We start from the raw sequence: 12644 nt of genomic DNA, 5'->3' as shown, positions 1-12644 counted from the left end.
TATTCTCCACAACTTTTTTTCTCTCTTTTGTTCATTATATACCACATCATATAAAACTAATATACCACACTCTTAAAGTACCGTTTTGAAGATTTTTATTTTTTTCTTAAGATACTATAACAGATAAAAAATAATACACCATAGTGTAAAATAAATAACCACACACTTAAAGTAATATTCCTTTCTTTTGTATTTTTTTTTTAATTTCTTTATGATATACTATATCACATACAAATAATATATGTAAATTAGAGTAATATAAATATACCACAAATTTAAACTAATATTAAGAGTTTTCTTTTTCTTTTTATAATATATAGCATAACATACAAATTCATATACCACAAACCTTAAGAGATATACCATAGTGAAAACTTAATGTATACAAAATCTATCAGTTAGAAATAAATATACTAAAAACAAATAAATTTCTACATTTTTTTCTCTTTCCTTTATGTTATACCATAACAAATAAATTAACACACCACAAAGGAGACAAGAGATTGAGAATGGATAAAAAGCTACAGTAAAACTTTCAAGATTATAATTGTACATTCTTTGTCGAAATTTTAACAATAAGGCCATTTTGCTAAATATTTGAAAAGGGGGACATTTACTTAGTTTTGAGATTTATGGTTATTTTGCATCTCAACTATTTCTTTTTTGTAATTGCTCAGTGAATTTAATTGCTCATAATCTTGCTAAAATAATTTTCTATGAATATGGCAAGAGTTTGGTGGTCGGAATTACTTGAATTTGTATAAATTTTTCATTGTGCTTGGTCGATGCCTAATAAAGTGTTTCATCCTATTGAAAAAATAAATAAAGATTTCTTGTTTATTTTTCCCTCCAATTTTATTTATAATATTATTTTTTATTTTAAAAAATACTTATGTAATTACATGTAAAAAAAATTTTTAAAAAAAAAAAAGAAATTAAAAATATCTTACATAGTGTCAATGCCCTTCTATCTTCATTTTTTAAAGAGTAATGTGCGTTATAAATACTCAAATTTAACTACAGATTGCAAATAAATACCTAGCGGTAATAATACTATTTTAAAGGGTAATGTGCGTTATAAATACTCAAATTTAACTACTGGTTGTAAATAAATACCTGGCGGTAATAATACGTTTTGGAACTCTGTAGATACATAACAATTAAATATTAAGTCTGTAATATCCAGATTAAAATAGTATTTAATTATTTTTTTCTCTCCTTGGGATATTAATTGTGTGAGGATAATTATCTTATATATTTGTGTTGTTAGTGAGTTGAGATTGTTGCTTAGATTATTGTACCAATTTTTCTAGAGAGAGTTAAAGTTATATTAACTACGAAAGTAACATATTATGGTATTTTTACAAGGTAGGTAATCATTTAATTAAAGCCCAATATGAAAGTTTATTAGGGTTTTATAAATTATTTAGTGGATTTTAATTAATGGTATAAGTGATATTAAATAACATTATTATAGAATTAATGTTAAAAATTCGTAGGTTTGGATAAATTCGTAGGATTAAAAACTGTTTTACTAAAACGATCATATCTGGAGTTTTAGAGCTCGGATTGAGGTGATTTCAGTGGCGTTGGAAAGATAATTCAAAGATCTATCAATTATGTAGAAATAGATTTATCGTAATTTTAACTTTATTGGGGTCAAAATTAAGGTACAAAGTGACGACTTGTTAAGTTTAGTATAGAAACCCTAAGTTTTAAAATTCAAATTTAAAACTTATATCTAACAAATAAGATTTTTATTTAATTATTCTATTTAGAGTTAAATTAGTATCAGATTATAGGGATTTTTTATTATTTTCTTTTATAGGTTTAATTAGATTATAAAACCTAAATCTATCACATTCTTGATACGTAATATGCAGAGCCTCTAACCCTGAGAAAAATAAAACTCAATCTCAATCTCTTTCTTTCAGCCTGAATACAATTCTTAGAGAGGACACTCATAAAATCCTATACCCTACAAGTTATCCATCTCGCTATCTATCAAAGATTTATAATTTTCCTTCTTGTTTCATTCTCTTCGCCAAATAACTCATGATTTTCATCAACATAACATTGAGATCATCATCACCATTCTAATTATTTGAGATTTCAAGATCTAGCACTGATTAAGAAGAGTCATCAAGAGGTAGTAGTGACGAGATAACAACTCTTAAGCAGCGGGATTTGAGGTAAGGAAATTAGATAGTTTTCTATGTGTTTATCTGCATAAATTTAAATTCTTTATATATTGAAATATGATTTATGATTTGTTATTATGAATATGTATATGGTACTGAGAATGTGTGGTATGGACACAATATGAGTTTGTGAATTGATACATAGATTATGGTTGTATGACTTGTATATGTTGTATGTTGTATTTGTATGTTTCAGGTTGTATGTTGTATGATATATTTGTATGTTGTATGTTGTATGTTGTATGCTAACGCCTCAGGTAAAGTGGGGGACCATGGTGGGGTATGATACGGGATAAGGCCGTTGAATGTAGAGATACCCTACCCTGCATTTTACTGAGTCGTGTATGAGTTTGTTATGGTGGGTATGATACAGTGATGTTACTGTTGAATATAGAGATACCCTATCCTATAACAGTGGTAGGGCTGCATAGGCCCATGTTATTATATGGGCAGATTAGGCCCAGGATATTGTAGGGTCAGGCTAGGCCCGGGTTATGTAAGTAATGGCTATGATATGCCAATGTTGTGATAATGACATTATTATTTATAGTATTGATATGATTATGTTATGAGTATGATATTGGAGTTATGATCTCTGTATATGTGTACGGTGTGAACAAATAATATATACTTGTATGATAAAGGTTTCCATATGTACAATTATTTGGTTATAGTTATAAAAGAGCATGTATGATATTGCTAAAACTTAATAAATACATTAATGGTATGTGTGATATTATATGGTATTGTTTGATAAGCATTTCCTTACTGAGCTTTTAGCTCACCCCCCTTACTTTCCCCCTACAGGTATTAGACAGGGAAGTATGTATAGTGAGCAGGGTCGGTTAAGTACGTATACTGTGAGCGGCTACGGGCGGACAAACGATCTAGAACGCCGGTGGTGCCTTAGTTTTATGTTAAGCAGTTGATAAATCTAACACAGTGGAAATGCATTATTTAAAATTATTTACTTACAGTATCTTGTTTTACAAATGAACGATCCTTCTCTGTTGCATTTTGATTTTTTTAAAATCCACTGTTGTATTTAAATTATTTTTTTTTATCTTTTCAAATTATGCATGAAAATAGTATTTTTGTAAAATAAGGCAAAATATCGGGGCGTTACAAAGTCATTATCATTTTCTTATTGGTATATTTAAATTATTTTTTAAAAAATTTAATGACATTTTTCAATCAAGAATTGCCACGTGACAATTTCCATTTAACAGCCACCTACAAAAGTTAGGTATTTATTTGCAACTGAAAGTTAAAGTTAGATATTTATGCCCCAAATTATTTTTTTTAAAAATTCACATTTTTAAATAGGGTATTATATTTATTATTTTTTTCTACTACACTATTTGCTAACATGATTTTTTTAATAGTTTAAAATAATTGTTTTCTTTAGATTTTTTCACATCAATATATCAATCAATCATCAATATCTATATATCTATATATACTAGCAAAAATTACGTGCGAGGCACGTATACTAAATTTTATGCTAGTTTTTTTCTATGTTATTTGAAAATGATACAATTAAAAATTAAAGAAAAAATATTATTAGTTATTAGGTGAGATTATTATTATGTGTATTTAAATATTATAGTTTATAATGTTGTCAATTAAAAGTGAATACCGAATGTAATATATTTAGTGTTTAAGAAAGCTTGATGATTTAAATATGTTCTTAAGTAATCCAAAAATAAATTAAAAGGTGATGTTCTAATACTTAAAGAAACATTACTTAAATTGGTGTAAGATAGAAAGAAATTAAAAATCAATCTCTAAATTGTTGATAATTGAAGATAGCATTTGTCTAAAAATTGTAGATAAGAAAACTAATGATAGTCATTGGTGGATTTCAATCTTCATTTGCTTCGATAGAGACAATAGTGTAATTTTTGTATTTTGCACTTTTCATTCTAGCCGGGTCCGCATATATCTGGATTGTCCATTTTTTCATTGATAAATTAAATATGGTAGTGTCGACAAAGCGGCGGTGTTCCTACAAATCGTGATGTATTTTCATTTAAAATGATTAGACATGGTGTGCATAGCTTATTTAATTAAAAAAATTAACTTATGAAAGACATGTAAAACTATTTTATTTTTTAAAAATTACACCTTTGCGGTATATTTCATTAGTTGGGCAGCAGTACACGAAAATATTTTTTCCACAATATCTGCGAACATGACAGCAGATAGGCTCTTTGTATTGTCATCAAGTTCAACATATGCTATAGCACTGTAAAATGCATAATAAGATTGTTAGTATCTTTTTTTTATTATTATTTTAACTTAATTTCAATAACATCATATGTTTTTTGTAATATACCGTAGTGCAAGAAATCCTTCCTGGCTGCATGATGGCTTGTCACATATAATTTTTTCATTGCGATTGTATAAATCTATTTTTTTTATGACATGCGTCACATAACATGTAATAAAAACTCTGGACAGTATCAATTATTTTTATTGCCGCCTCAATTCAAAAATATTTTTTCTACATCCAAATTAAAATGGTGTTAATAATAGTAAGATATTGAAACAAAAGTTTTATAAAGTAAATATAAAACTTTAATTGTGCTTCTAAAGTTCTACATCAACTCTGAAATTTGGATGGTAGTCACTATTTCGCTAATATATTTAATTGTGCTTCTGATTTATGAGCACGTGATCAAAAACAGTGCTGTAATGTACTCTCTGATTTGTTTTTTTTTTTTTTTTTTGCATCTAATGCCTCAAGTTTAATTATGATAAGTTTTGGTGGGTTTTAGTAAATGTTTTTCTTTTTCTGGTTTGCATTAATAGCTAGAACATGGAGAAATTAATAAGATTGACATTCTTTTTTGTCGCAGCATGTACAAAGCAGCATAATTATAATAATGCTTCAAGTTGCTATTATTTTTATATAACAGAAAACAAAATTATAAATTTTATGACTTCTTAGTTATACTGTATGTGCTAAAATATAACTTTTTCTTTTAGTGAGTGTTTTTATAGGAAAATGGTAATTCTAGAAGAGAAGAAGAGAAGAAGAAGAGAAGAATCATAAATGTACAACAACAAAAACCCAATCGTATTTTTTTTTAAATTTAATGGGATTTATTTTATTTATTTTATTATATATAAATAAAAAATGACCCATGAATTTTTCATAAATTATTTTATTTTTAATAATAAATCATTTTATTTTTAATATAAAATAAAAAGTCTCCCACGAATTTCTCATAAACCAAGAATTCGGTTATATAGGCACACTTTATATAGAATAGATATAAAGAAGAAGTATGAACCGGTGACATGACAGTCTAAAAACGCTCGAAAGTACTATTTCTTTTTTCTTATTTTTTCTAATTTTTTTATTAAAATTAATTATTTTTTCTCACTCTAAATAATACTATTTGTTCTCTCCTTAATTTTTTTTTAATATTTTATTAGATTTATAAATATTTATTTATTATTAATTAATAATAGTATAAATCAAATATCACTCTAAATCTATAGATGACGTTTTTTTTAAAAAAGAATCAAAAACAAAAAAATCTCTATTATAAAATTCAAAATCACAGTTTTAACTATTTTTAAAACAAAATATCTTAAACTATGCTACATAAATAATGCTATCAAGCCCCACGTATTTAAACAAATTTTATTAATCTAAATCTATATATAAGTGTAATCGTAAGTTGCATATATATAAAAGAGATTTCATCACCTAAGAAAGAAAAGTTTTTTTATCATGTTATTTTTAGTGTATTATGAATAGTATATATTTCCTTTTCTCATTTTTTTTAAAGAAGAATCGTGTAAACATATTTGTATATATATAAGCATACATATATAAACTACATTTTTTGTTTTGAATGATGAAAATTGAATGTTAGTTGGTATATAAATAGTATGTAATTATATAATTTTGGAGTGTGAATTGATCACTACTTGGAGATCAATATTAGTTGTCACAACAAGAATGCAACGAAATTATTTCGGAGATCATTATCAATTGTCACTACAAGAATGCAGGGAAATTATTTACGGCGAAATATACTCAGTACCGCAAAAAGTATTTTTATTTTTATGGGTGGACATCAAATAGCAAGAGTTCGCTAATACTATATATTATTATCGGTCTTTGTGCGGGTGTACTTCTATTCATCAATTTACAATCTTTTTCAAGTTATTTCACAGTAATATTATAATTATTTTGTGGAAATTGTAAATACAATAAAGCAATTTTTGTTATTATTTTGTAAAAAAATAAAGTTAATTCATATATTGACGGTTAAATCTTGAGACTTTTTATAAATTATGTTTTATTTTTGAACTATATCATATCATTTATAAACTTAGTTTTCCTAATAAAAGTAGCTTGTAGTACACTAATTTAGTTACGGACCTTAAATTTTTCTAATAAACATTAATATATATAGTCTTAAAAAAGTTAAAACTAACGTGCGAGTCATTAATTATAAGTATATACGAAAGTATACATATCAAAAATTGACATTATAATACCAGTTGAATATTTCTTGATCAATATATGATTATGAATTTATGATCATGATAGAAGCACACAATTATTTATTATTTCAATATTCACAAATTTTTACTTTAAATACTAATTTTTATGATGGTTTCACAATTTTATCCTCGATGTACAATAATAGTTTATAATTTTTTTTCTTACTTTTCTATTGGGATTTTTATTTTATTTTTTTAATGTAATTAGTTTATTTAATGCAATATATTTTGTTTTTTAGTAAACATCTAGAATTTGTATTTAGTAAATAACTAATTATTTGTTGAAAATAAAAAGTCATTATAAAATTATCAATTAGTTATTTTTCAAATCTTTCTTTTTTTTTAAAAAAAAATAGTTATTTTTAATTATTATTTAAATCTTTTATTATTTTATTACTTTTTGGAGATCATTTTATTTATTTATTACTGTGTAACTTTTGTAACATTTTTTTTTTCAATTTATTTTGCTTCCTTATCTTTTTAGTCGATGTAAATTCTTACTTTTTTTTAGTAGTTGTTTTCTAACTCGCCTATCCCTCAGAGTCGGCCCTAACTTTAAATAATATAAAGATGATGTATTATAAAGGGAAGAGTGTTTAATTAAATAATAATAATAGCACTCTATTTTTTACTATAACAAGTTATTTATGAATTTTAACCTTTGGGGACTCTAAACTAAGTAAGTTTTTGAAAAAGTATAACACATTTTTATATTAGCGATTTAAAATTCATTTTTCTAACAATTATCAATTATAAAAAAAAATATTATATCAATAAATAGTAAATAATAGAATAGGGAACAAAATTTTATCAACCTCATAAATATTAAGAAAAATATAATAATTATAATTAATATTAATAATATGCATGGTCAATATTTTTAAAGATATTCTTAGGAGATTTTTTTAATATAACAAAATTAATAATAATAATATGAAAATAAATAATGCAACTTTAATATTATTAAATATTAAAACGTTTTTAAATTATTATATATTGTATTAGTATGTTTTTTAATATTCTACTAAAAAAATTAAAAGAGCCGCGCAAAAAGCGGCTGTATTAACACATATAAAAATAAAAATTGAACCATAACTGAGTCAAAGTCAAACTCAAATCTGTCTTCTTCTTATTCTTTGGATTGGTCTCCGTTCAAGACCATTAAATTGGGTACCAATAAAATGATAAATTAAATTGTTAAGTTTAAAAATTTGAGAATTTATGCTACTATTTTTTGAATTCCAATTTTTATTAGCAATCAATTTAATATTTTAAGTATTTATGTCACAATTTTTTTAATAGTAAAATTAAAATTTTAAGATAATTTTACTAAGTAATTATTATTAATTAAATTACATAATTTATTTTTACATATAATTTAAAATATTTTACACATCCGCCACGAAGCGCGGGATGTTTACTAGTATATATATAAAGGAGAAGTATAAGGCAGTGACATAGCACTCTAAAATCACTCAATTTAACTCTATCTATTTTCTCATTTAAAGTAATAAAATAATACTCTAAAATCACTTAAAATAGTTTTATCTAATTTTTAAATTTTTTATATATACTAATTGAATAATTAACTAAAATATTTATACAATTCAAAAAAATTTCAAACTAACTAAAATTAATACCAATCGTAGCAAAGCAACCAACAAAAATTTATTTTAATTAATTAATTAATTAAAAATATTTTTATACAATTTAAAAAATCAAATCTACAACAAAATATCTATTCCTATACAATATTAATCGGCTAAAAAAATAATCATACACAATCCAAAATATTAAGTTTATATATATTGATTAATTAGTTAATTTAAAAAAATCAGAAAAACACACTACTACAAAAACACCCTTTAGAGGCGGTTTTTAAGCCCTTTCAGCGTCGGTTTTCGTGAAATTCGCTACCGACGCTGATCAGGGCGACGCTAAAAGGTTTATATGAACCGACGCCATATATACCCCTATGGCGTCGGTTATTAGCTAGGAACCGACGCCATAGGGGTATATATGGCGTCGGTTCCTAGCCAATAACCGACGCCATATGTGGCGTAGCAACCGACGCCAAAAGTGAGCAGATTTCAGTTTTTTTCATTTTTTTTAATTTAATTATATAATTTTAATTTTATATTTATTAATTTATATATTATTTTATTTAATTTAAATTACATATTTATTTAAATTTTAAATTACATATTTATTTAATTTAATTATATATTAATTACATTTTAAATTAAATAGTAATTAAATTTGGGTAAAAACATAATTTGATTTCATAAAAGTAATTAAATATTACACAAACATGTAAAATTAGTTAAAAATATTAATAAGTTAATAAATCTAACTACAAGTTAATCTATAAAAATTACATAATGAAGAAAAATTCTTCGACCTTTGAACCTCAATCGTCACCGTGAATCACCGCCATCAATTGTTCGATCCACTTTCGCTGTAGTGGTAACAATTCTGTTTTTGGATCGTATTGCTTCTTACCCCCAAACTGTTAAAAAAATTAAAAATTTATATTAGTTTATGTATATGTATATTATATATTTGTTATTATAGAATTTATATACTATAATCAATAATTAAAACTTACAGCTTTTTGATCTTGTATGTAACGGTTGGGGTTGGCACGTGCGACGATGTCAGTGATATATTTCAAAACATAAAAACTGCATTCTTGGCTTTTAGGTTGTCTTGGACAGTTTGCTTGTGAAATTCCTTGCCACGGGCCAAGATACTCATGTGCGTCCCCTATATACATGAATGCCCTATTTGGGAAAATTATATTAGCATTTCAATTCGTTAGTTAATTTAAATTCGTTACATAAGAAGTCATTAAATTATTACCTTCCGATCATTTGTTCTATTTCTTCGGGAATTGGGCAGCCTTTTACAGGGTTTAAATGGATAATTTTCCTTGGCGCAACCACCACTAGCGTCCAATTAGCACTAAAGAATTTAATAAAGTTTACCCGATATTCCAAGGAATAAAGAACATTTGGTGGTTGTTGTTCATTAATGATAACCAATTAGCCAATCGTCTTGCCGCATCGTCAAAAGACTGACTATGTTCTTCATCGTTGATCCCATGCACTGTGAGAAGCTCTGGGTCGTAAAACTTGAAAAATTTTCTCAGACCATTGATGCTCTCCCATATGTGCCTGCCAAAAAAAGTGTTAGTGCCTTATAATAATTTAACTATAATTTGATATAAGGTTAATTAGATTAAAGAAGAGTATACATCATTCCAAACAGCATTCCCTGGTTGCCGATGTAGTCACACGTAGCAACCTGCTGCAAATCCTCTCCAGATAACGTGATCTGGGTACGCGGTGCAATGAATCCTCGGGGGACAGGAATTGTGATTATATCACGTTTATCTTTGAGCCTTAGGAATTCATGAATCATCCATTTTAGCGAATTAGGGATCAACGCCATCTTCTCTTCCGTGAACAAGTCATCTTCCCGTGCACCACGGCCTTGTGGAGAAAGCATCGAAGCTTTCCCCTTTGACGCATCACGTCTTGAGGGCGGTTGAGCGAGTGGACCCTAAACAAAACAGAACATAATATATATATATCAAATTTTATCCAAATTCTACCGAAATTTCTAAGTAAAGATAATCTATTGTAATTGAATGACCCCAAAATTTTTGAACATGGCCGTATAACGACAAATAACACATATATAACGGTAGTTTGTTCATCCATCCCACCGCAAAGACATATATTCGCAGAACCTACTTCACTACGGATGAATATTGAAGATATTCAAACTCCACTAATCATTAATAATTAATTTGAGTTGAGAAGTTACCTCGGTTGTTAAAATTAAGTGTTTAGGCCAAGGAAGGAACATCTGGTATACGTCCCTAACATATCTGCACTCTTCAATTGGGATTGGGATTTCAGCGTCCTCTTGCAGGATTTCCGAAACCATGATCCGGGCATGTGAATCATCGTACTCCTGGCAGTGAACTTTGATCATACCCACATGCTCGTACAAATACCCTCGGGCCACAATATTGTCGATGTTGTCAGAGCAGAGATGTACTTGCTGATTAAGGGCCGCATGGTCATTAAAATTGTATAGGATACCTTGGTCGTTGAGGGAAATAAACTCCTCAGCATAAATTTGTGGTTGTACCTCATCCTGAGGAACGTATGGTTGTGGAACATACGCCTCACCAGCCACCTCTCCTTCTTCCTCTTGTTCGGCAGCGTTCCTCTGCTGCTTAAGGGATTGGACTTCGGCTTTTAATTTTTCAATCTCCTTCGCTTGCCGAGCCACAACATCAAACACTTCCCTTTTCTTCCTGCCGAACAGTTGAGATGCCCTGGTCAGGAACCTACAAATCATAAAATGCAAATTAGCAACGATTTCATTTGTGTAACTAAATAAATAACATTTGAAGTAATAGCATACCCAGCAGCCCTGACACGTCCAGGATGCTCTGGTGTCCCGAGCGCCTGCGTGAGGATATCGTTTTGGCCCTGGACCTGAATTTGTCCCTGACTAAGCTTCTCCTCTAATTGAGCCTAATGCACGCATATATTCAAGCAATTAGTATATGAATTATATACACTAACTCATGAGTAGAACTCAATTAAGGATTAATATATACTTACTATCTTCTCTGCAATTTCCTTGTCGTAATCAGTGACAAGTTTTCTACTCTTGGTGCGAGATTTAATCCAAGCACGGTGGCGGGGGGGATCTGCAACTTCGAGGTCCTTTTTCTACATAACGTTATAACAATGAAATGAGTACCAATTAAATTGTATAGCACATTATAGCACATTAAATTTTAAGTATTACTTACCACAGCTTCCCGTACGTTCACCATTCCACTCCGACCACTTCGATGTCTGGATTGAATTTTTGAGGAACGTTCACGTTGCACCTTACTCAATTCCTACAATGCCAAAAAAATACATTAGATACATGTACTTGTATTTAAGAGTTTATCTTAGTGTTAATATAATTAGCGTACCAGAAATTCAGGAGTTAGTCGACTTTCAACAAATTTGCACCAAACAACCATTAGTTTTTTTATTTTTTTGCGTCTTTCCATACTTAAAATCTACAAGTTGAACTTGTTGGAGAATTTGTTCCCCAGACAGTGGCAAAGGAGCCATATCACCCTCTTCAGTACCATCGAATGCTTTCTTCTTTCGTCTATCAGGATGATTTGCAGGCAAGTACCGTCTGTGACCCATATAACACATCTTGTGTCCATTTGCCAAGCGACGAGTCGATGTGTTAGTGCAACAAATCGGACAACCTTCGTAACCTTTTGTGCTTAAGCCTGATAAATTACTATAAGTAGGGAAATCACTGACAGTCCACAACAACACAGCTTTCAGATTAAAAAATTCTTTTTTAAAACCATCATAGACTTGAACCCCGTTCTCATACAATTCTATTAAATCGTCAATCAATGGTTCCAAATATACATCGATATTATGTCCAGGTTGTTGCGGGCCTGATATCATTAAAGAAAGCATGTTAAATTTCCTCTTCATCACTAACCAGGGAGGAAGATTGTACATAACTAGGAAGACAGGCCATGAACTATGACGACTACTTAGAGATCTATGTGGATTTACTCCATCCGCGTACGTACCGAGACGAATGTGTCTTGGTTCAGATTTGAATTCAGGATTTATGTAGTTTACTTTTTTCCAAGCTTGGGAATCTGCAGGATGTCTGAGTTTTCCATCTTTCACTCTCTTGGTCTCATGCCAAATCAAATTTTCAGAATGTTCTGCACTACGATATAATCGTTTCAGTCGCGGAATCAAAGGCATGTACCACATCACTTTTTGGGGGATAAGTTTCCTATTCTCCTTACTCTTGTTTACTTTATGGCGGGATAAACCGCAAGTCGGGCAATAATTC

General features: G+C 28.5%; 1 protein-coding gene across 1 annotated transcript; it reads right to left on the bottom strand.

Annotated features, from left to right (window-relative positions):
• Positions 1 to 9692: 9692 nt before the first annotated feature.
• LOC133029198 (uncharacterized) lies at positions 9693 to 10207 on the bottom strand. The gene is made up of 2 exons (XM_061101688.1): positions 9985 to 10207; positions 9693 to 9904 (listed from the first exon to the last, which is right to left on the bottom strand). Exons 1-2 carry the CDS (start codon positions 10179 to 10181, stop codon positions 9712 to 9714), a joined length of 390 nt encoding a protein of 129 aa, XP_060957671.1. The 5' UTR covers positions 10182 to 10207; the 3' UTR covers positions 9693 to 9711.
• Positions 10208 to 12644: the final 2437 nt, after the last annotated feature.

This window comes from Cannabis sativa, chromosome 1 (genome assembly GCF_029168945.1).
Source record: "Cannabis sativa cultivar Pink pepper isolate KNU-18-1 chromosome 1, ASM2916894v1, whole genome shotgun sequence".
In the NCBI taxonomy this organism is placed as follows: Eukaryota; Viridiplantae; Streptophyta; class Magnoliopsida; order Rosales; family Cannabaceae; genus Cannabis; species Cannabis sativa.
Note: the sequence above shows the minus strand (reverse complement) of the source record. Positions and strands in the feature narration are given on the sequence as shown.